This window comes from Benincasa hispida, chromosome 11 (assembly GCF_027475165.1).
Source record: "Benincasa hispida cultivar pf3 chromosome 11, pf3_genome.v1.1, whole genome shotgun sequence".
In the NCBI taxonomy this organism is placed as follows: Eukaryota; Viridiplantae; Streptophyta; class Magnoliopsida; order Cucurbitales; family Cucurbitaceae; genus Benincasa; species Benincasa hispida.
The window spans coordinates 79766734-79789848 of NC_143488.1; the positions used below are offsets into that span (position 1 = coordinate 79766734).

Consider the following 23115-nt stretch of genomic DNA (forward strand, 5'->3'; position numbering starts at 1 on the left):
CCACTAAAATAGTTATTGTATGCAGCCCCAAACATTCCAATTGTCATCAACATCATCCTCATTAACTTCGTCTTTTTCACTAGTAGACACATTTTCATTGTTTCTCTTAATCAGTAATGACTCACCGTGAAAAATTCATGTCTGATAACTTTGATCTATACCATTAAAAAATAAGTGATCTCTTATTTTGTTCACATTTAGAGTCTTTGCATTCACACACTTCAAACATGGACAACTAATGACATTCGGTATATTTGAATGTTGTAGACCATTTTTAATAAACTTTTCGACCCCTAAACTATACTCAGCTGACATTATTCATTTTCATCTATGACTTATCCATGATTGTAAAATATGCAACTTAATCTACAAAAAAGAAAAACAATATCAAGGAAAATTTAAAAGCATAAAATTATAATTGTAAAATACGCAACATCAATAAATTTAGAACAAATAGACTTTTAAGATAAGCATCTTATAATTATTACCCTGTACTTGTTATTAATGTTGTTATGAAGTCCTTTTTGTATTGGGTGTACCTTCTCCACTTGTCAACTTTCTCAAAACATGTCCAATGCAATCTTCCTATCTTCCTTCCCAATCCCCAAAAATAAAAAATTAGTCTTACACGTCAAACTTGAACCTAACAAATGAAAAACTTCACTCAAAATCATTTCATTATTGCTCAAATGAGTTGGCTTAAAGATTCTAATTCAACTACTTTCCAAAAGAACCTTACTCGGAAATAGTTTAATTCTTATCTCAATTTAACATATGCAAACAATGAATCAACAATCCTAAAAAGAAAGTCTACGAATTTAGAGTGATTCACTTATTAAAGTTAAAGAACTTAATTCAAACTATAATTAATTTGAAATTTTAGTTGACAACTCCTAAATCGAGTTTTTTTCCTCACTAAAAAAAAAGGAATGAATATACTTGTATAAATATGAAATAGAAATTGCAGTTATAATGTAGGCATGCAGTATTATAGCTCACCAAGAGAAGTAATTAAAAAAAATTATAAGTATATGTAACTCCTAAAACCGTTCTCCAAAACAACCTATAAAAATCATGCTTGCCACAACTATATGTTGGTTTAAAGAAAGAACAAAAATAACCTGATCTTCTCTTTGTTTTTATACTATCATGTAATGTTTGCCCAATAATAGAGGGCTTAAGAATAATTTGCTGTCATGAACCTACATATAAGAATCCAGAACCTTTCTAAAGAAGAAAAATACCTTATTTTTTCACATATTTCTATATCATGATGGTATTTGTTAATGATTCACAAATACGGAATTGAAGAGACTATATGTGCAATTGTTAGTTTGGAGATCCAATAGAAATATGTCAAACTATTATAACAGTTGTACAACCAAAATATTTTGAGAAAATGAAGAAATTGAATTTAGCTCAATTAAATATGAAATGAAAAAATGCCGATTGAATATTCAATAATGACCAACTGGGATGACCTATATGTGAAAATATTAATCAATGGGATGCTTGAATAATTCTAAAGAACAAAGTTATTATTTGTCTCCTACCATTTTCGTATATAAACAATACAAAAAATATTGGCATTTTCTTATATAAACAAGATAGAAAACACTGTTAACACATTAACGACAGAGAAATGAATACCAAAGATCAATATAAGCCAGTAGTTAAACAACAAACACATTAACGACAATAATATTGGCAAAAATCACTACTGAAATCTAGAGAAACGAATACCAAAGATCTAATTTGCTCCTGACAATCATCAAAACTTCTATATACTCCAATAATATCTCTCTTTTGAACGACAAGAAGTCACCCATCTCTGATTCCATGGGAGGTTTAGAATCTAACTTGGGTGAAGGAGAAGCGACCTTCATGGCAGAGACCCACGACCACAAGGAATAGCAACGACAACGACAACGACAGAGACCCACAACCACAATGAATAGCAACAACAACGGTAAACAGCTACATGTCTGAACACTGGCAAAGAGACCCACGACCACAAGGAATAGCAACGACAACGACAAACGACTACAGATCTAAACATTGACAGAGACCCACGACCAAGGAGAGACCCAAACATGATGGAGATTGGCGGACGGATGACAGACACCCTGATTCGCACGGCCAAGGAGAGGTAGGGTTTGGGTTAGAGAGAAATGAAAGGGTCTGAGTAGGAGAGATCGGCGCGAGACCTGTAGAATGAAAGGGATTTTTAAATAAAGTAAGAAAAAAAATAAATTAGACCTTTAATGTCGGTTTAAAACTGACATTAAAGCCCATCTTCAATGTCGGTTTAAAACCAACATTAAAGATCCGTTTTGTTTTTTGTTTACAACCGATATTATATATCCGATTTCACTTTTTCTAACCGACATTAAAGCCCAATATTATTGTAGTGAGCGCGTACTATTACTGCATGGTAAGAGATTTAAAATCAAACATTTTACAAATATATGATATGAATATTGTTTAGTATTATTTTTTTTATCGTACAAAATAATTTTATCGAATAAGTACAACACGATTTACCATAATTGGGTTCAATGTGTGATCAAACATTGGTCAACATAGAAACTATTATTCGACAAATAATGCGACTCAGTATTGTTGACACTGATCGAAGACATATTCGTCGTAGACGACAACGGCAACAAGGTGAAGTTAATTTAGAGGCACGCGAAGACAACCCCCATGTGGTCGTCTTCAAATTTCATGTAAACTTCTATTTTCAAATTAAAGAACTAATTATAAATCTTCTTTAATATCATGAGTTTTTTTTTTAATTTTATTTATTTGTAGAGAAATGTACTACTTAGTGAAGTCTACTTCGTGAAGTCAATTTTTTTTTTAAAAAATATGAGTGTAAAATAATTAAGTTTTCATTACACATTAAATATATAATTAAGTTTAATAATGAAAGAATTTTTTAATTAAAAATTAGAAAATAAACAGTTAAATTGATTTTTTTTAAAAAAAGTAATCGTGGACTATGTACACAATTATGGAAATCCTGGACTCGATCTATGAGTATGTGCTTAACCAGTCCTCGTGTTGACTAGATTAAAGTCTAATCGTGTATGGGTACACGATTTCCCTTCGCCACCAAAACTATCATATTTTTTAACACTTTCCATTTCCACCTATTTTTAAAAATTCTTTCCCATCTACCAATTTTTGTCATTAATTTAAAAATTCACTATGTTCTTGAACTTAGTCACATATATTAGTTAGAGATAAATTATGATTTTTGTTTAAAAAAAATAAATTTTCCTTTGAAAAAAAGTAGATATTAGTTAAAGATAAATGTGAATGTTAAAAAAATACTTTTCACTTTATTTAAAATGTTAGTTAAAAATAAAATTTGATTTTCGGAGGAAAAAAATTAACACGAAGTAGATATTAGTTAGGGGTTAAATGCATGTTTTCTTTTAATATTTTCATTATGATGATTTAATTATTTTCCTAATTTGAGATTTTGATTTAAATCAGAGTTTTTTTTTTTTTTTTTTTTTTTTAGAATTTCACGACAATTTTTTCTTATTTTGTTAAAAAACTTTGTTTATTGGATGATTTGGTTTCTCTTATATTTTTAAACATTAAATTAAATCAAAATAATTATTTTTATTTTTTAATTTGGTGATAATAGTTTCTTTGTTTTTTTTTTTCTCTTGATGATTTAATTTTGTTAATTTCATACTTTGACTTAAACCGAGATTTTTTTTAATAAAATATCCTCATAAATTTTTTTATTCTCTTAATTTTAAACTTTAATTTAAAGTAAAGTATTATTATTATTTTGTTATAATTTTATCTGTTTTTTAAATTTATTTGGATGATATGGTTGTTTAATTTCATAATGATGATTTCTTAGTTGAAAAGACGTATTTGATTATCCTTCTAATTTTAATATTTTTTTCAAATGTTAATTCCAACAAATATATAATTATTTTCTATGTGAATAGAAACCCTACAAACTTAATCTATTTTTATTTGCAACGATCTTCTTCTTGATTTTAAACTTTATTTTAAATTTTTATAAATTGGTGTATACTTGCAACAAATTTGAAGAAAAAAATGATAAAAAATAGTAAAAATTATTATAAATCTCTAAAATCATTGATGTGCATCTACAAAAAAATCAAAACGCGGAAAACTGCAAAAAAATATTAAAACAATCACTCTCTTCTCGACCATCTTCAATATGCGAGAATAAGAGGAGAATCTGTTGTGTGTATAGAAAAAAACGATAGAACGTATACAAAAAGTTACATTAAATCATGAAATTACTCCACATGTTTTTATAAATTTGAAAAGTGAATAAAACTTGAAAAAGAGCACTGTATATTTTTACAAATATGAAAAGTGAAAAAAAAAAATTGAAAAGAGGACATACGTTAATAAAAAAAAAGAGAGAGGTGATATTTTAACAGATAAATTAAACTTCTTAAAGAAGGTAAAAAAACGTTAAAAAACCTACAACAAAATTTCTATAAAAAAGAAAAATGAAAGAAAAGAAGTTAGAGAAAGCCGATTAAAAAAATTAAAAAAAAAAAGAAAAAAAAAGAGAGAGAAGATATAAAGTAAGATCTTGAAATTAACTATTTATAGACAAAGTTTAGATCTCCGATCATAATTTGATTTGATTTTTTAAAAATTAATTAATTTAATGTGAAGTAGAGATTATTAATGATGAAATGTGATCTTTTAAAAAAAAACACGAATAAGAGATTAGAGAATAAAATATGATTTGTTTTTATTTTTATTTAATTTTAAATATTAGAGATAAAATGTTTTTTAAAAAATTTGTGAATAAAATATTAGAAGATAAAATATGATTTATTAAATTTATTATTTTTATTTAATGTGCCTTAGATATTATTGATAAAATGAGATTTTTCAATGATTTAGATGTGAAATTACATAAAATATTTCAATAATCATCAATTAAATAGACAAAATGAAAAATCAAATATTTCTTTACTATATGGTATAGATATTGATAAACATATCTAAACCCTATATTTTAGCAAAACAAAATAAAAAAACAATGCATCCCAAAAATTCAACTCGAAAATTAAAATAACCAATTTAGAGGGTTATTCATTTATTTATTTAATGCAAAAAAGGTTTTTTTTTTCTTTTTTAATTACATTTAAATCGAGATTTTTATTTTCCATTTTTGGTCAACATTTTTTCTCGATAATTTGACGAACTCTACAAACCAGTTTTTTTGAGCTTCCTCCACTTATCACCCTTCTTCTGAACCATGTTTTTGCTGGTGAATTAGGGAATCTCCTGTCGACTTCGAAAAGCCTCCAACTTTTCCCACTCTTTCTCGGTTTCAATTTCCTTCTTCTCTTTATTTAATTCTGTTCTTCTCTGTTCATCCTCCCCTTGTTGCGAAGGAACACCAATACCAGAGAGAATCTGCGACAATCAGCATCTTCCTCTCCACTGCTGAAATTTGTCCTCCCCGAGGTTTTGTTAGGGAAAGACAATCGTTAAGAGTGGAGTTCCTAAATCAATATATGCCAGGTATTCGAAATTTCAAATGGGGTTTTCTTGAAATCTAGATCAACCCTTTACATAGCGACGATGAATAACTGATTGGGATGTGGAACCCTAATGTTCTTATTCCATAAATTCTTGAAATGGGTATCGAGTGAAATTGTTTTTCGTGTTGACAATGATAGTTATGCCTGCTAATATTGGGAGGTGGGATTTGTTTACAATTTGCGTGCTTAGTATTTTCAGAGCTTACGTAGCTACAATGAACTACAATTTTTTTTTTAAAAAAGACTTTCGTGCAGGGTAATGTAACAAAATTCTCGTTACGGGATGAACAACGAGGTTTTTGAAGTACAGGTATTGACTGAGAAGTTATCCAAACTCAACAATTCTCAGCAGAGCATTGAGTGTATCCTTTCCCTAATCATTATTTTTTTTATCCATTTCTTTTTTTTGGAAAATATTGCATTGCCCATTCTATAACACACCTGCCCTTTACAGTTTTTGTTCGGAGATTTTTTTTCCATATATTTTTGAACCCTATGTTTTTGGTGTTTACAGTCATGGATGTCAAACGAGAAAAAAAAAAAAAAAGAAAGAAAAGAAAAAGCAAAGTAATGACTTTTGTCAGTTGCTAATTTTCTAATAGGCTTTTCCCCTATTAGAAAAGGCCCTATGAAGTAAAGGGAAGTGCATCAATTCTTAGAAAAAGAGGGAGCGAGCCTATAGAAAAAATTAAGAAAGTCAATTCAATGTATAGACCTCAAGTCAATGGTACGACAGACAGCGCTGCCTGCACGCGAAATAGCTTCCGAGGTCAAGCAGTTTCAATTTCACTACAGGATTGATTTGGGAATGAATGCTGGGTTGGGCCACCTCGAATGGTGTGAGCCGCATGTGGGGAGACCCGCACGTATGATTTTTAGGGGGATCTAGTTGAAAGACCGCTAGACAGCTTGCTGTTTTGGGAAAGCGAGAGATCTCATTGTCCAAGAAATGCTCTTTCCTCTAGCGGGATCAGACTCTTCAGGGACAGAGGACGACCTCTTCACAATAGAATCGTACCTTTCTTTCTAAGACTAAGAAGAATCCACTTTATTAATGAAAACATGGAAAGACAAGGAATGAAGTAGAAGATCAAAATCCAGTCGTTTATCCAAATAGCAATTTGAAGATTTATTCTTATTCACCGAACGAAAGCTACAGTTCCACCAACTGTGCTAGTTGCGGCGTTTGGGCCAGTAGATCCAGAGCAAATATACGTTGACTTAGTTGCTTTTGCAGTGGATTCTAATCCCGATGTTGATTTGATGCAACTTACTGGTGATAGTCGCAACACTTCCTAAAAAGAACTAGGTTTGGCTCGTTGTCTTTGATTCTTTACCCATAACATAAGATAAAGGGTGCGTGCTTCAACATCTCAATTTGAACCTCTTGCTTTATGGAGAAAACTACGATCTTTGCTGGATTGGCAGTTCAGCCACATAATTTATCCTTCAAGCTGAATAGAACGAACTTGTCCTGCTCCTTTAGTTTAGAGCAATAGAGTTGACTTGCTTCTCACTAACGGCTGAATCATAAGCTTCATCACTCGGTCAGATAAAATTAAGAAAAAACTTTATAAACGGAAGCTTTCTACTTTATCTCATGGTTGTATTCTAACTCTCTGCTCCTATGTATTATCAAGCATTTCGTTGTACTATTTGTCTCTATTTTTTATGCCTCCATCGGTTAGCCTTCACATGGATCGTTCATTGCATTCTTTCTTTTGGGAAGGAACTAATGGTATTAAAACAAATTACTTGCTCCGCTGGAATCTTGTGTCAAATTCACAGCTGGTTGGTGGACTTGGGTTTTGAGATTTAAAACTCAGAATTATGGTCTTGTTAGCAAAATGGGAATGAAGATTAATGAATGAACCCCATTCTTTTTGGTGGAAAGTTATTATTAGTAGTATTCATGGTTCTTCAAATCTTTGTTGGATTTCTGGTTCCATGAATATTTTCAGTCTTGGGAGCTCTTGGTTGAATATTGCAAAGCTTTGGAAGGGATTTTGATTCACTTGCTCGGAAATGGTAGAAGAGTCCTATTTTGGATTGATATTCGGATGGGCAACTCTTATTTGAAATCTTCCTTTCCCAGGTTGTTTGCTGTACGTTCCTCTCCTAGTGGGACCCTTTTTTTCTAATTCTTTTTAAAATTTTATATAATTAATTATTATTGGGACAGCCAAATTGGTGCTTGGCAATTTTCTTTTCGAAGATCTTTGAAGGAGAAGAAGTATTTGACTTCGAGTCTTTGTTATCCACTATTTCCACTGCCTCTCTTGGTCCCAATGATGATCATTGTGTTTAGTCCAACCTTTAGAATTTTTTTCAGTAAAATCTTTGTCCAAGCATTTGGTGTCTTCGTTACTGACAAATAAGGTGGGATTCTTGGTTCTCTGGAAGTCTAAATGTCCCAAAAGGATTGAACATTTTGATCTGGATTATGTTGAATGGTAATCTTAATACCTCAGAGGTCTTGCAAAGGAAGAATCCCAAGAAGTATCTCACGCCATCATTTTCCCGCTTTTGTTATTTGGCTGAGGAAACTCTTCTTCCTTTCTTCTTTGATTGCCTCTATGCTAGATAAATTTGGGCTCATTTGTTTGCAATCTTCAATTCTCATTTGGTATTCTCTAATATATATGTTTTCTGAAACGGAAACAAGATTTTCATTGAATTAATGAAATACTCGAGTTACATGAGAGGAAACAAAGCATAAAACTCAAACTTGCCAATATAAAACAAGAAATATAAGACTAAACCCACTAAAATCTGGATAACGTTGGACTTGAAAACAACAATTAAAGCCCATAGAAGATTAGAAAGTATAAAAGCTTCCTCCAAAATTTTATTGAGAACCGACAATCCAACACTCAAAGAAAGTATGTGGAGGGTCTTCAATATCTGCCGAACAAAGATAAATTGAGGCTGAGAGTGATTAACTTGGAAGCTTCCTTTTAGGAGAAACTGAGCAATTAAGCTCCCCAAGATCAAAACCCAAAAATAATGTTAACTCTCCTTGAACAGCAAGAAATCCATGGGAGGAAATGCCACCAAAAGCTTGAAACTGAAAATGAACCTGAAGAATCCAATTATGCAAACAAATAAAACTTCCTTGATAATCCTGATCTTGAACCCAATTATAAACACACATTAAACCTCATAAACAGGCAACCAAAATGTATTCTTGAATATATTTAGAACTGATGTTCCAGTATTGCTTGTTTAGTGGTCCCTGCTACATTCCAAAGTCAGTTTGATTTGGATAAATGCTGTCAAAGCAATTCATTCAGAATTATGGTTGGAAAGGACTCATGGTTTTAAGCGTTTTGAATTTGCTCGTTTAAAAGTGTCTACTTGTTGCTGTCTTCCTAAATTATTAGGGGCATTTTCTATCCAAGATATTTGCCTTAATTAGAATGTTTTTACCTCTCATGATTAATTATGTATTAGCAGCTCTTTATTGCATTTTTTCTTTTACATTTTTCACCCTGTTTCAAATTTTGTATCTAATTTATCTTTGGAGCCGTATTCTCTCATTCTCTCATTCTCTTTATTCTCTTTTCATTATATCAAGTTTCTTGTTTCAGAAACAATTGTAGCCTTCTCATGATATATTTGGATTTTATTAGTTTCTTTCACTTCCTTGGAGTTTGTTTCCTTTGAATATGATGAAACTGTTCTCGGAGAAATCTTGGAACAAAAGTATTGCATCATAACATTTTTGTATCCTTTCATTATTTCAATGTGAACTTCGTATCTTTTCACTATTTCAATGAGAACTTTGTATCTTATTGAAAAAGATATCCTTTGATTGGAAGGCTTTCTTATAGTTTTTCCAATATGAGATCCTCAACATATTCCATCAAGATGGTGCGTCTTTGGGTTCATCATTCTTGGGTTGAATATTTTTTTTTTTGATTGAATATCCATTTTGAGCTTCGTGGGCTATGATACAATATTTAGATAAAAATGAGGTTCCATCTCAAAACGAATTAGCAATGGGGGAATAACTCGTCTATCTTATAAAGATGGTGAGTTCTTCTCATTTTTCCAAATGTAGGATCCTTAACACCTATGAAGTTTAATCAATGTACTAAAAAGAAAAAAGTTCAAGTGGTGGTTATTTTAGAATAGGGCTAACTCTGAGTGGCTGCATTTGGCCAATGAAAAAACTGCAAGGTGGCTAATTCTGTGACAGCAACGCAACAAGGTGAACTTTGTTTCTTTTCTTTACTTCACTTTTGTTTTGTTTTCGTTTTTGTTTGTTCCAATGTTTTAAAAGGCTTAAATGACCTCAAGGTGTTTTCTCATGGAGGGGTGAGGCATAAGCCTTGAGACAATATGAAGCGTAAGCCTCATTAAAAATTAAAAAAAAAAAATATTTTAATCATAAAACATAAAACCTGATGCAGTAGGATTAGGTTAATCTTGGGCAATTTTTTGGTCAATCCTTTTTACTATCTTTTTGTGTTAGTTCTCTATAAATAGAGAATCTCCTCTCTTGTACATCAACTTGATAATCATAGTGAAGATACTTGGTTTGATTCTAAGAAAAAAACTCTCCATTCTTAGGCTACACCGGATATCAAGGGAGGTTTTTATAAAACAATCTCACGTGATCAAAGTGCCCCATGAAGAAAGACAAATTATAGTATTTATTCTCATTGGAGATAAAGTTGTTCATGTTTGGAGGGGAAGGAGAAGGGAGAGGGACTTCATTATTAAGCATGGAGGCTGATGATTTTGTGATCGAGATTTTTTTTGATGCTGGCATTAAGCTTGATGATCAATTGCTTCTTATGGTTGAACATTTTCGTTGTCTTGTTTGGTAACTTTGGATTGAGAGTAGTTTTTGTCTTGTATTCTCTTTCTTCTTTAGCTATAAATTTATTGGATTAGAAGATGTTTTGGATGTGATAGTTCTTGTGCTTAGATGGAGCAGTTTTTTGCATTCTCTTTGTGATTCTTTTTTGGTTGGGTACATACTGAATGGGGAGCGGTTCTTATACTTTATATTCTTTGGAGAATGTTTTATACTCAAATCTGTACTCTTTCTTAATTAATTTCTGTTGGTGGGTGCAATTGTTATGTATCTGTTTATCTTTGATACCAAATTAGCTTTATCAAGATGGTGCATTTCCCACCGGAAAAAGGCCAAGCAGATTGTTGAAACATGGGACAAATCATTCAACTCATCTCAGAAAGAGCAGCGTGTTTCATTTCTGTATTTGGCAAATGACATTTTGCAGAACAGCAGGCGCAAGGGGAGTGAATTTGTGAATGAATTTTGGAAAGTTCTTCCTGGTGCTCTCAAGTATGTCTACGATCATGGTGATGAAGGTGGAAAGAAAGCAGTTGCGAGACTTGTACGTCTTCTTTTTACTTGTGTAGAAAAAAATGATGCCAATAAATCTCCTTATGTTTTTATTTCTTTAAGCATGTCAGTTAACTCCAACATGTTGCTCAAAAGTAAAACATTTTGCATTTATGGGTATCTGACTTAAGAATTCTCCTCCTCCTTTCATTCAAAAAAAAAAAAAAAAAAAAAAAAAAAAAAAGGTGAAGAAGAAAAACGGAAAAGGGAGGATGCATTCCATTCATCCAGCTTGACAAGTTTGTATCATAAGTATTTCTATTTAGGATTTCCAAAGATTGGCATTGGTAATAAAACTCTCGTTTCTACTTAAGCAAGTCATTTGATTATGGTGTTTCATGAGTACTGTGGGTGCTCAATTGGCGATAATTCCTAAAGCTTGTATATTAGTTAGGAACGATCTAGTAAATTCTAGATATGTGGGTTTAAAACTTCCGTTTGAAGCGTAATATGTGGTTGCTTTCCCCCTTTGCTGTTTGATTTGTTATTCTAAAAGTGTTTCTATTAATGACAAACTACTATAAAAGAAGACTATTAAACACTATGAACTGAACTGGCCGTTGGAGGTAATCATCGGAGTTGGCCGCCGAAGGGAGTCATTGGAGATGGTGGTTGTTGAAATTGGGGGTCGGAGGTGGTCTACGCGGGAGTTAGCCATCAGAATGATATCGAGTTAGCCAACGGAGTAGGTCACATAAGTGGTTGACAGAGGTGATCGTAGAGTTGGCCGCCAGAGGCACTTGTCTGAGGTGGTTGTCGTCGAAATTGGGCAGCATAGGTGGTCTTCTATGGAGTTGGCTGTTGGAGTGATCATCGGAGATGGTGACTGGTGGGTGGAGTCATTGGAAACGTTAGAGGGAAGGAGAGTTAGTTATTTTAACCCTGGAGTGTAAATAGTTTTACTGTAACAAAAGGGGATTTAAAATAACCCTTACTCTCCCTTGTATTAACATGTCCCAATTGCTGAGTGGACTATTATAGCCCACTCAAACCTCTTCAAGTTGGAGCTCCAAACACCCCCTTAATGTTTGACTATTTATTTCTCTATTTTAGACTTTGCTATTTATACGTAAATGTTATTTATCAAATTGAAATTTATGATACACGATGATTTCAATTTGTTTTCTGTTTCACGAGTTAACAACCTTATTCAAGACACCACGGAAATAACAACACCCAAAACCTCTGAAATACCAAGACAAACCACACATTGCAGGACAATGATTATAGACTAGTGAAACACAAAGACATTGTCTTATATTCTTGTCAATGTAAGACCAAAGAAAAATTTGTGTTACTTGATGTTGATTGCATAAGATTTGATTTTGCATTCTCTTTCTTATACTGGTGGATGTTCTCAGTAATTGTTGATCATGTGACACTGGTTGATAGTGGAAAAACTTAGTAGGTCTGGATTATCCTAATAAGCCTTACTCTTAGGGAGGATACTAGGCACTAGTTGGGAAATTGAGTAGTGATATCGTAAATGCTTCTTATTAAGTCTCTGGGAAGATTTTTTATCTACAAGATTCTTAAGAGACCTTATTTAGGATTCATAAGCCAATTTTAGTTCAGATATATGTGATTGCACTTTATTGGACTTAGCTTGTCTAATCTCAGTGTCGGGGAGAATGTTATTTGGTGTAGGTTTTGTATATTTCTATCCACTTGGCAATTGGAGGATTCTATTTCCTATTTCAGAAAAGAAGCTTCAAGTCGAACTTTATCCAATTGATGTGTTTGTATTCTTGATAATTGAAGTATTTGTAGAGATCCAGTTCCTTCCGGGATTGATAACTTGTGGATTTCTCCTCTCTAAGAGAGAAGGAAAAATTGGAAGCCTCGCGCACTTTGGAAGAGAATAAAACTGTGGTGTTTTAGTTTGATTGGACTAGTTTGGATGGGTTCAAAACGGCCATCTTTCTGGAGAGTTGGGAGTGTGTTATGGAGGATATTTGAAAGGTTTCTGAATTTTACAAAAGGTTGGTGATTGATGTTGCTATTAGTCAGATGTATTGATATGAACCATCTAAGGCATCAAATTATTATTTAAATTTTATTTAATAATTTTGATGTAATGTTAGGGGTTTCCAATTTTAAGCCTTGTAGAAGATACGGTTTTTCTTAGGAGGTGGGAGGTTTGCCTTGTTCAGTTAGTCTTGGTTGGGCTGTTGTATTTTATTTGCAAAAGTTATCGTGTAGTAACTTCTTTTTTCCATTAGTTATTTTTTATTTGTAAAAGTTACTGTGTAGTAACTTCAATGAAAGTTTAGATTAGTAAGTGCAAGGCGATAAGTCACCTAATTACTTTGAGGTGGGAGGCGATAAAAAAGCATCGTCTGAGTAAAGCGAGGTGCACTTAATAAAATACTAAATAAATATTATATATAACTTAGTTAAAAAGCAATAAAAACTTAATTTTAAAAACATAAAAATTTTAATAATCTATCTTATATTTAAATAAAATGAGAGGAAAAGTAATGATATACCAGAAAAGAAAATAACGTTTATTTTGTAATATGGTAAAGAGACGGTATTGCAGTCTAACTAAAAATTAAATTAAGTAAGCTTCAAACATGCCAGCTGTTAGTCATAGAAGAAGATACAGCTAGCAATTATATTTACAAGAAGAAAAATATTCAGCTAGCAATTAAATTTACCAGAAGAAAAATATTGCCATCTGTCACGACTCATGATTGCATGCAGCATACAACTTTAATGAATATAACTTCTCTTTTTATTCTTCCGTCTCTTCCACTTATTCTTTCAAACTATTTTTCTTCTACTTCTTGTCAGACACTTCTTCTACTTCATAGTATTATTCTTATCTGTTCTTCTCGTCCTTTTTGTTCTTCTCTTCTTCTTAACCTATTCTTCATCTTTGTATTATTATTTTCTCCAAATTCTTCTATTTATGATGTTACAACTCAGAAGGGTTCTTTGCCTTTTTTTTCTTTTTAAATAAAAGACACTTTATCAAGAATAATCGTTTAGATCAATAGGCGCTCGCCTTTGTTTGAGGTGATGGCACAAAAAGGCGAAAGATGGTGCAATAAGTCAAGCGCCCTGTTGAAGGCACTCGCCTTGTATACCTTCAAGGTGTTGAGGTGAGGCCTCACTTTGCCTCGCCTCTCGCCACAGGCGAGTGCCTGGGCTCTCCTCAACAACACTGGTTTAGATGTTATTCACTTTGAAAACTTTCTCCTCCAACTTGTCTGACTACTTACAAGGAACTTTTTACTTTTTACTAGAAGGGGTTTATGGTGTAAGACCAAAAGAGCCCTTTTCTAAATAACTAGTTAAAAAGGATAGGGTTAGTTAATTGCTAATTGTCAGCTAATTGTTAGTTGTTATGATAGTTAGTTAAACATCTTGTAACTAATTTCCTCTATAAATAAGATTCTTTTCTCCTATTTCGAGAGAGAATCATTTCATTCAAAAATTAGTCTTTTGGTATTGCACCAAATTTGTATCAGAACACTCCAAGAATCCGGCTTAATGGCAGGAAGAAGGGCTGCCCACCCGAGAGGAGAAGACGTTCAAGCACAAGACCAAGAGGTGGAAGAAAACCCCACCCTCGCTCCAAGAACTACAACGATACGCTTGCTGTCCTGAAGGTTCTTTGGAGGGAATTCATGAATCATTGAACAACCTTAAAAAAACAGTGGCAACGCTTGTAAGAAGATTGGATGTATTGACAATACTGCCCCAACATGATGAAAATGCCCTGACATTCAGTCAAGTTTGCGGAAGAAGAGGTAGACGTGGTGTTCGACAACCAAGAAATTTCCAATATCAGCAAGAAATTCATCAAGAATGGGCTCTAAGATTGCATATGCAGTTCCAAGAAGATCCAAGAAGATGTTTGAATAGGCAAGAATGGCAACAAGAATTTCAAGAATGGGATTCTTCGAGTGAGTATGATCAAGAAGAAGAGTTTTATGCTCTAAGAAGATGACGAGACAGAAGATATGAAGCTAGAGGTGATCCACAGGACTACAAAATGAAGATTGACTTGCCATTCTACCATGGTAAGCATGATATTGAACCATTTCTTGATTGGATCAAAAACATCAAGAATTATTTTGATTACATAGGCACAGTTGATCACAATAAGGTACGTTCGGTAGCATTTAAGTTGAAAGGGGGAGCTTTCGCTTGGTGGGACCAATTGGAGGTCAATTGGCAAAGACAAGGCAAAAGGTCTATCTGAACGTGGGAAAAAATGAAGAGGTTGATGAAAGAAAGGTTTCTTCCTCCCAATTATGAGCAAACATTGTATAATATCAAAACTGCAGGTAAGACCCTTGAACAGTAGTTGATTTTGTGGAAGAATTCCACCATTTGGAAGCAAGAACTGATTTGGCCAAAAACGAGCAACACCTAATTGCACGGTTCATTGGCAGGCTAAGAATAGACATCAAATAGAAGGTAAAGCTTCAACAATTTCATTGGTTAGCTGATGCAATTTCTTATGATGAAACAGTGGAAGAGTTAAATGAAATTCGCTCCAATAAAATTTCAAGAAAGGCTCCTTGGGATGCTTCCCTTAGTAGAAAAGCTAGCACTTTGAATTACGCTTCTGCTAATCACTCTTCCTCACCAACGGCAACCAAGGAAAAGGAAAAAGAAAAGTAAGAAGAGGTTGGTGAGAAGGAAACAAAGGCTGTTACAAGAAGACAGTTCAAAATCCTTGTAACTGGCCTACATTAGGCAAATGTTTTAGGTGTGGCCAAGTGGGTCACTTGTCTAATGAGTGTTCCCAACAAAAAACAATAGTATATTTGGAGGAGGAAGAGGATTCGTTGGCTGAATGCAATGAAGATGATGAGGAAGAAGCCAATTAAATTGAGATGGATGAAGGTGATAGGGTGTCTTGCGTTCTCTAAACGGTGTGGATTGCTCCCAAAAGAGATTTGAATCCTCAAATACATTGCAAAATGTTTGTTAAAGAGAGTGAGACTGATATATTGGGGCTTGTAGTTGCTGAAAAGATAAAAAATAAAAAAAACAGTGAAGACATTCCACACCATATTGACTTGGTTCCAGATGCTACAATCCCTCATCTTCCTCACTATAGGATGAGTCCTAAGGAGTATGAGATCCTCCACCGACATATTGAAGAATTGTTAAAAAATGGGCATATTCAACCAAACCTTAGCCCATGTGCAGTGTAGCCCTACTCACGCCTAAAAAAGTTGGTAGTTGGAGGATGTACGTTGATAATAGAGTTATCAACCGGATTGTAGTGAAGTATTGCTTCCCAATCCCTAGAATAGGTGATTTACTCAATCAATTTGGAGGAGCCTTGATTTTTTCGAAAGTGGACTTGAAGAGTGAATACCACTAGATTCGAATAAGGTCGAGGGATGAGTGGAAGACTGCATTTAAACCCTACTTCTCATTCACAGACCGATGGCCAAAACAAGTTACTGCATTGATTTGCCTTGTGACCTACATATTAATCCAGTCTGCAATATTTCGGATTTGAAGACATATCATGCCTCGGATGACTTTCATTTAGCTTTTTAGCTCACTTGAGGGCGAGTTTGATTTTGAGAGGGGTGGATTGGTGTAAGGCCGAAAGGGCCCTTTTGTACATAACTAGTTAAAAAGGATAGGAGTTAGTTAAACATCTTGTAACTAATTTCCTCCATAAGTAAGATCATTCTCTCCCATTTTGAGAGATAATCATTTCATTCAAGAATTAGTCTTTTGGTATTGCATCAGTTTATGAGGCAAAAAGTTTTGATTCTTATTTCGATCTTGTATGGTGGAAGAAGATGAAAAAGTTTCTCTCTCTTTGGATGCCGTGTATTCTTTCATTTATTCTCAATGAAAGTTGTTGATTCTATAAAAAAAAAGTCTCTCTCTCTCTCTCTCTCTCTCAAATTTTTTAATTGAAACAGAGGTGGTCAAGAAGTTTATGGACCTTGGGGGATTTTTTTTAAACCATTTGAATCAACATGTATTAGATGACTAAATTTACCTCTTATCTTGGTTCAATTATTTTACGAAGAACCGAGAAAGTTAATTAACTAAAAAGAAAAAACATGCGAGCAATTTTTCTACATTACAAAGGCAAAGAGTAAATGATGTAGATAGACCTATAGAAAAAGATCAAACCTTAAAAGGTTGCATAAGGGAGCTTGGTATTAATATTGAGATTGAAGACGAGGAATAACAAGCCTGATTAAACGTATTCAAATTCTTCCTCCCTAAGATGAGTGAATAATTTGACTGGTGGACGATCTTCAATTGGAATAACAAACTCCACCTTATACTGAAGATTACCAGAGATACGCTCCCCCTTCCAAACATGTACACAATCCTTCAACACTCCTTCCATCCCCTCAAGATTTGCATCTGGTAACTTCACTACATGATACACCTTTAAAGGCGCCTTAACCTTAACCCTAGCTCCAATTCTAGTGGCCGCTTCATCAGTCTCTTCCTCCGACAATGACGTTATCATTGCCGAAACAGTAGTAGTTGAGACGAAGTTCTGGAATCTAATCTAACTGTAACCTTGCTAAACAATCTTCTCCCATTTCTAATCGAATAGTTGAAATGATTAACGAATGAGGAAAAGAATGATTTGACATAAGGACTAGAGAATACCGTCATAGAACAGACAGGACGAGCAGATTTCGACGCCAACGATGGTATCACACCGATACTGATCATTTTTGTATCTTCGGTGGAGTCTTTCGCCGAAGAAGGAATTATATATTATTGAGAGTCTTTAAATTTTAATATTTATAGAAATTTCGACCTTGGGGGATTAAGCATAGGATAGGTAATTTAAGGTCTTATAGGCTAAATGATGGTTATGTTTCCATCATGAATATAATACCTTATGGCACAAAGTCTGGACCTGCAATGGCAGAGACTATTGACCCTCTTCTTGTTCCTAGCTGTCTGTTACGAGTTCGGGAAGCCAGGAATCCTAAATATGAGGGATCCGGATCCCTCAAAATAGAGAAAGGTGGGCAGGGCTTCCGCAAGGGTCTCCCCCCTCTTCCCGGTCAAGATAGATGGGAAGAAGCAATGCAGTATGGTCCTTACCTATATAAGTAGACCTTAGAAAAGAAACCTTTCCTTTATTAGGCTTATGATGTAATAGGAATTGGGTAAAATAGTAAATTCAAAATTAGTCTTGCTTAGTCCTAGATTAGTTACATTTTAATTCCCTTTTAGTTATCTTATCTTACCTATAAGTAGGGATCCTTTCCTTGTATTTTCACAACTTTGTGATAGACCCTCAATAACCAAAGTTTATGAAAGAAGAAAGAACGTGAAGGAAAATAAGTAAATATTGAGAGAATATAAGGGCTAGGGAATATTGTTAGTTAGAGGAGGAAAAACAGAAAAGAGAGAGAGTGAGGAGGGGCCCACGGGAAGGGAGAGTTATTTGTAAGGGTGAGTGAGGCCATGAGGGGCATTGGCAATTTTGTATCAATTCTCATATTTTGAGATTGATGGGAGAGAAGGGAAGCTCTCTAAATCTTCCCTTCTGTTAATAAAATAAGGAAAGACATTCCAACCTTATTAACTAGTATTAGAGCACTCACCCGGACATGGTGGGAAAGATGGAAGCACGATTAATTGCAAGGGAAACACAAGTGGATCGAGTAGCCGTGGGTCAAGCAACTCGATTAGCCGAACCATCACAATCAACCCGAACTGGGGAAGCTCGACCAGGTCGTCCACCACGATTATAGCGCGAGGAGAAACAGGAACGAAGGGGGTTGCCGGCGGCTCGTTTCGAAGACTATCTGATGCTGAGATGAAGGAGAAACGGGATAAGGGCCTGTCCACCACGATTGTAGCGCGAGGAGAAACAGGAACAAAGGGGGTTGCTGGCGGCTCGTTTCGAAGACTATCTGATGCTGAGATGAAGGAGAAACGGGATAAGGGCTTGTGCTTTAGATGTGACGAGAAGTTTAGTTTTGGCCATCGTTGTAAGAAGAGGGAGTTGCAATTCATGTTTGTTCAGGAGGGGGAAGATTTAGCAGAGGAAGGGGAGGAACTGGATAGAACATCATCGGAGGACGCAAAGGAGATTGCGTATCTTTCCTTAAACTCTTTGGCTAGGCGGAGCTCACCAAAAACGATCAAGGTACGGGGAGTCATTGGTGATAGGGAGGTGGTTGTATTGATTGACGGGGGAGCAACGCATAACTTCATCACCTCGGAGTTAGTCACGGAACTGCAGCTGCCAATATCACCCTCCGAAGGATATGACGTAGTGTTGGGCTCGGGGGGAGCTGTTCAAACCGCTGGAGTATGCAAAGGTGTGTATATCACCATTTCCGATTTATCAATTATACAAGATTTTCTCCCTCTACCGTTGGGTAGTGCGGACGTTATTCTGGGAGTAGTGTGGCTGGAAACTCTTGGGCAGATCATTTTCGATTATAGACGGTCAACCATGGAGTTCAAAGTTGGGGAGTGGATAGTCCAATTGCAAGGAGACCGAGGCTTGGTGAAATCACAAATGTCCTTGAAATCCATGGCCAAGGCAATTAGAGGAGGGGACCATGGGGTCTTGATAGAATTAAACAGCTTAGACCTGAACAGAGACAAGGTAGTAGAAGAAGAAGACGGTACAACTGAGACCATGGGGGATAAAACTGATGTACCTCAGGAAATTCAGCAAGTACTAAAGAAATCCGAAGCGGTTTTTCAAACACCATCTGAACTACCTCCACAACGAAGACAAGATCATACCATTGAGCTACTTCCAGGGGCGGGACCGGTCAATGTGAGGCCTTATAGATACCCCAATTCCAGAAAGATGAAATTGAAAGAATGGTCAAGGAGATGTTAATGGCAGGGGTCATTCAGCCAAGTCGAAGTGCTTTTTCTAGTCCGGTCTTGCTGGTCAAAAAGAAAGATGGGAGCTGGCGTTTCTTTGTCGTTGACTACCGTGCCCTGAATAATGCAACCATCCCAGATAAGTACCCTATTCCCATTGTTGTTGAGTTATTAGATGAGCTATATGGTGCCACAATCTTTTCAAAAATTGACTTAAAATCAGGTTATCATCAAATCCGAGTTCACCCAAGGGACATCCACAAAACTGCTTTTAGAACACATGAGGGCCACTATGAGTTCTTGGTAATGCCCTTCGTGTTGAGGAATGCTCCATCTACTTTCCAAGCCATCATGAATGAAATCCTCAAACCATATCTTCGTCAGTTCGCGTTGGTCTTCTTTGATGACATTTTGATTTATAGTAAGACATTGGAGGAACACATGAGCCATTTATCAACAATCTTAGAAGTATTGATTGACAACCAGCTGGTAGCAAACTGGAAGAAGTGTCAATTTGGGGCAACGAGCATTGAATACTTGGGGCATATTATTTCTGCACAGGGGCTATCGGCCGATCCATCCAAGTTAGAAGCAATGAGCAGCTGGCCTACACCACGTAATGTGAAGGAATTAAGGGGCTTCCTCGGCCTTACAGGCTATTATAGAAAATTTGTGGCCAACTATGGTGCCATAGCCTTGCCACTGACTCAATTACTAAGGAAGGGAAGCTTCCACTGGAGGAAGCATAGGACGCATTTCAACGTCTTAAATTCTCCATGATGTCTGTACCAGTGTTGGGATTACCCAACTTCAACGAGCCTTTTGTTGTAGAGATGGATGCATCAGGTGTAGGGGTGGGGGCTGTGTTGATGCAAAACAGAAGACCATTGGCGTATTTCAGCCAAGCACTACTCCCTACTCATCATTTCAAGGCAGTATACGAGCGGGAATTAATGGCCATGGTGTTTGGAATTCAAAAATGGAGACCTTACCTTCCAGGAAGACACTTCATAGTCAGGACAGACCAGAAAAGCCTAAAATTTCTTCTAGAACAGAGGGTAATCGTCGGAGAAAACCAACATTGGATTGCCAAACTCATGGGATATGACTTTAGCATTGAATACAAGAGGGGAACTGAAAATTCAGCCGCGGATGCTCTCTCTCGACTACCAACCTCACTGGAACTTGGAGTGCTCAGTGTAATGAAGGGGTTGAATACCTCTGTTTTTGTTGAATAGGTGGGTGCGGATGAGGAACTGAGTGGGATCCGACAAGCATTGTTAACTGATCAGCCTGCTCCTACCGAATACAACATTAAAGGTGAACTGCTTTACTATAAAGGAAGGATTGTACTACCGACCACTTCACCCACAATACCCCTATTATTACATGAGTTCCATAATAGCCCCATAGGAGAACATCAAGGAAGCTTAAAGACTTACCAGAGGCTGTCCAAGGAAGTTTATTGGAAGGGGATGAAGAAAACTGTCTAGCAGTTTGTGGCAAATTGTGGAATCTTCCAGCAGGCCAAGTACCTCTCCCTTGCGCCAGCGGGCCTCCTACAAGCCCTACCTATTCCTGACAGAGTTTGGGTGGATATCTCCATGGACTTCATTGAAGGGCTTCCAAAATCTGAAGGATTTGATACCATCATGGTGGTGGTAGACCGACTGTCCAAGTACGCCCATTTCATTACCCTCAAACATCCGTTTTTTGCTAAATCTGTAGCTGAGGTATTTGTTAAAGAAGTCGTGCGCTTACATGGTTACCCTCGAAGCATCGTATTCGATCGTGACAAAATCTTTACTAGTTTATTCTGGGAAGAGCTCTTCCGTGTGATGGGAACTCAGTTATGCAGAAGTACAGCTTACCATCCCCAAACGGAGGTAGTTAATAGAGGTATTGAAACTTATTTGAGATGTTTTACTATGAGCAATCCTAAACAATGGGCTAAGTGGGTGCCTTGGGCCGAGTTCTGTTATAGTACCTCATTTCACACCTCTGCCCAAGCCACTCCCTTCGAAGTTCTGTATGCGTACCCCCCCCACACACAACAACGAGGTTGACATTTAGCTGCGAGATAGAGATATGATGATAGCCAAGCTTAAGAACTCGCTACACAAGGCACAACAAAGAATGATTAAGACGGCTAATGCCAAGAGGAGAGATGTGGAATTTGGCATAGGAGACTGGGTCTACCTTAAGCTTAAACCATATAGGCAGTCATCTATAGCCAAGCACAAGCATACAAAACTGGCACCACGGTTTGTGGGACCATTTCAGGTGACTGATCGCATCGGGAAGACAGCATACAAGCTTGCACTGCCAGCCAAAACAGGTATCCACCCTATGTTTCATATATCAGTCCTTCGAAAGGCAGTCGGCTGTAATCTGCCATACATACTGATTCTCCTCAATATGAGTTTCATAACACAACCTGCTAAATTGTTAGGCATCAGAACTTCACCTTCCGGAGATCAACAAACAGAGGTACTGATACGTTGGGAGAATGGAGACAAAACCGAGGCAACATGGGAGCTTCCAGATGTAATCAATGACCAATTTCCTGATTTCCACTTGAGGACAAGGTGGCTCTTTGGGGGGCGAGTATTGATAGACCCTTAATAACCAAAGTCTATGAAAGAAGAAAGAAAGTGAAGGAAAATAAGTAAATATTGAGAGAATATAAGGGCTAGGGAATATTGTTAGTTAGAGGAAGAAAAACAGAAAAGAGAGAGAGTGAGGAGGGTCCCACGGGAAGGAAGAGTTATTTGTAAGGGTGCGTGAGGCCATGAGGGGCATTGGCAATTTCGTAATTCTCATATTTTGAGACTGATGGGAGAGAAGGGAAGCTCTCTAAATCTTCCCTTCTGTTAATAAAATAAGGAAAGACATTCCAACCTTATCACTTTGATCATTGAATAAAATTCCTACTTGGTGATTTGATGTATTGGTATCTGAGCTCCACGATTTTGGGGACTCCACAGTTGGTAAGAACACTACCAAAACCAAAAAAAAGGGAAGGATGCAGAAACCCTCATCGAGCATATCGAAATCTTTTCTCCAAGATCAACTACTGTCTGATTGTTGGTTGTAGAAGAGTCAATGAGAAAAATGAAATCAAGCATCGATGCAATGAATGTAGTAATGACCAAAATGTCAAGACAAATGGATTTAGTCTTGGCTAACCTTCCTCAACGAGTAGAGGAAAACAGAGGGGATGAATGGAGAAGAAGACCTACCCTAGTAACTGTGGGAAGAAGTTTCAGAGAAGAAAGCATGGGCAATTCAAATTTACCAAGGGGAGATCATATACTCTTTCAAGTTCCAAGATTCCAAAAACCCATT

The 23115-nt window shown here is 35.8% G+C and overlaps 1 protein-coding gene and 1 pseudogene across 2 annotated transcripts in view; one reads left to right on the forward strand and one right to left on the reverse strand.

Moving 5' to 3' along the window:
* The first annotated feature begins 5183 nt into the window (after positions 1-5183).
* LOC120090923 (uncharacterized) overlaps positions 5184-23115 on the forward strand; it is a 43910-nt gene continuing 25978 nt past the window's right edge. The window contains exons 1-3 of the mRNA XM_039048615.2: positions 5184-5550; positions 5826-5932; positions 10692-10939. Coding sequence (XP_038904543.1) covers positions 5854-5932; positions 10692-10939 — 327 coding nt within the window. The 5' untranslated portion in view covers positions 5184-5550; positions 5826-5853. The remainder of the gene's footprint in view (positions 5551-5825; positions 5933-10691; positions 10940-23115) is intronic.
* LOC150032934 (uncharacterized) lies at positions 17141-17991 on the reverse strand (annotated as a pseudogene). The gene has a single exon (XR_016524622.1). The product of XR_016524622.1 is annotated as an uncharacterized LOC150032934 (transcript).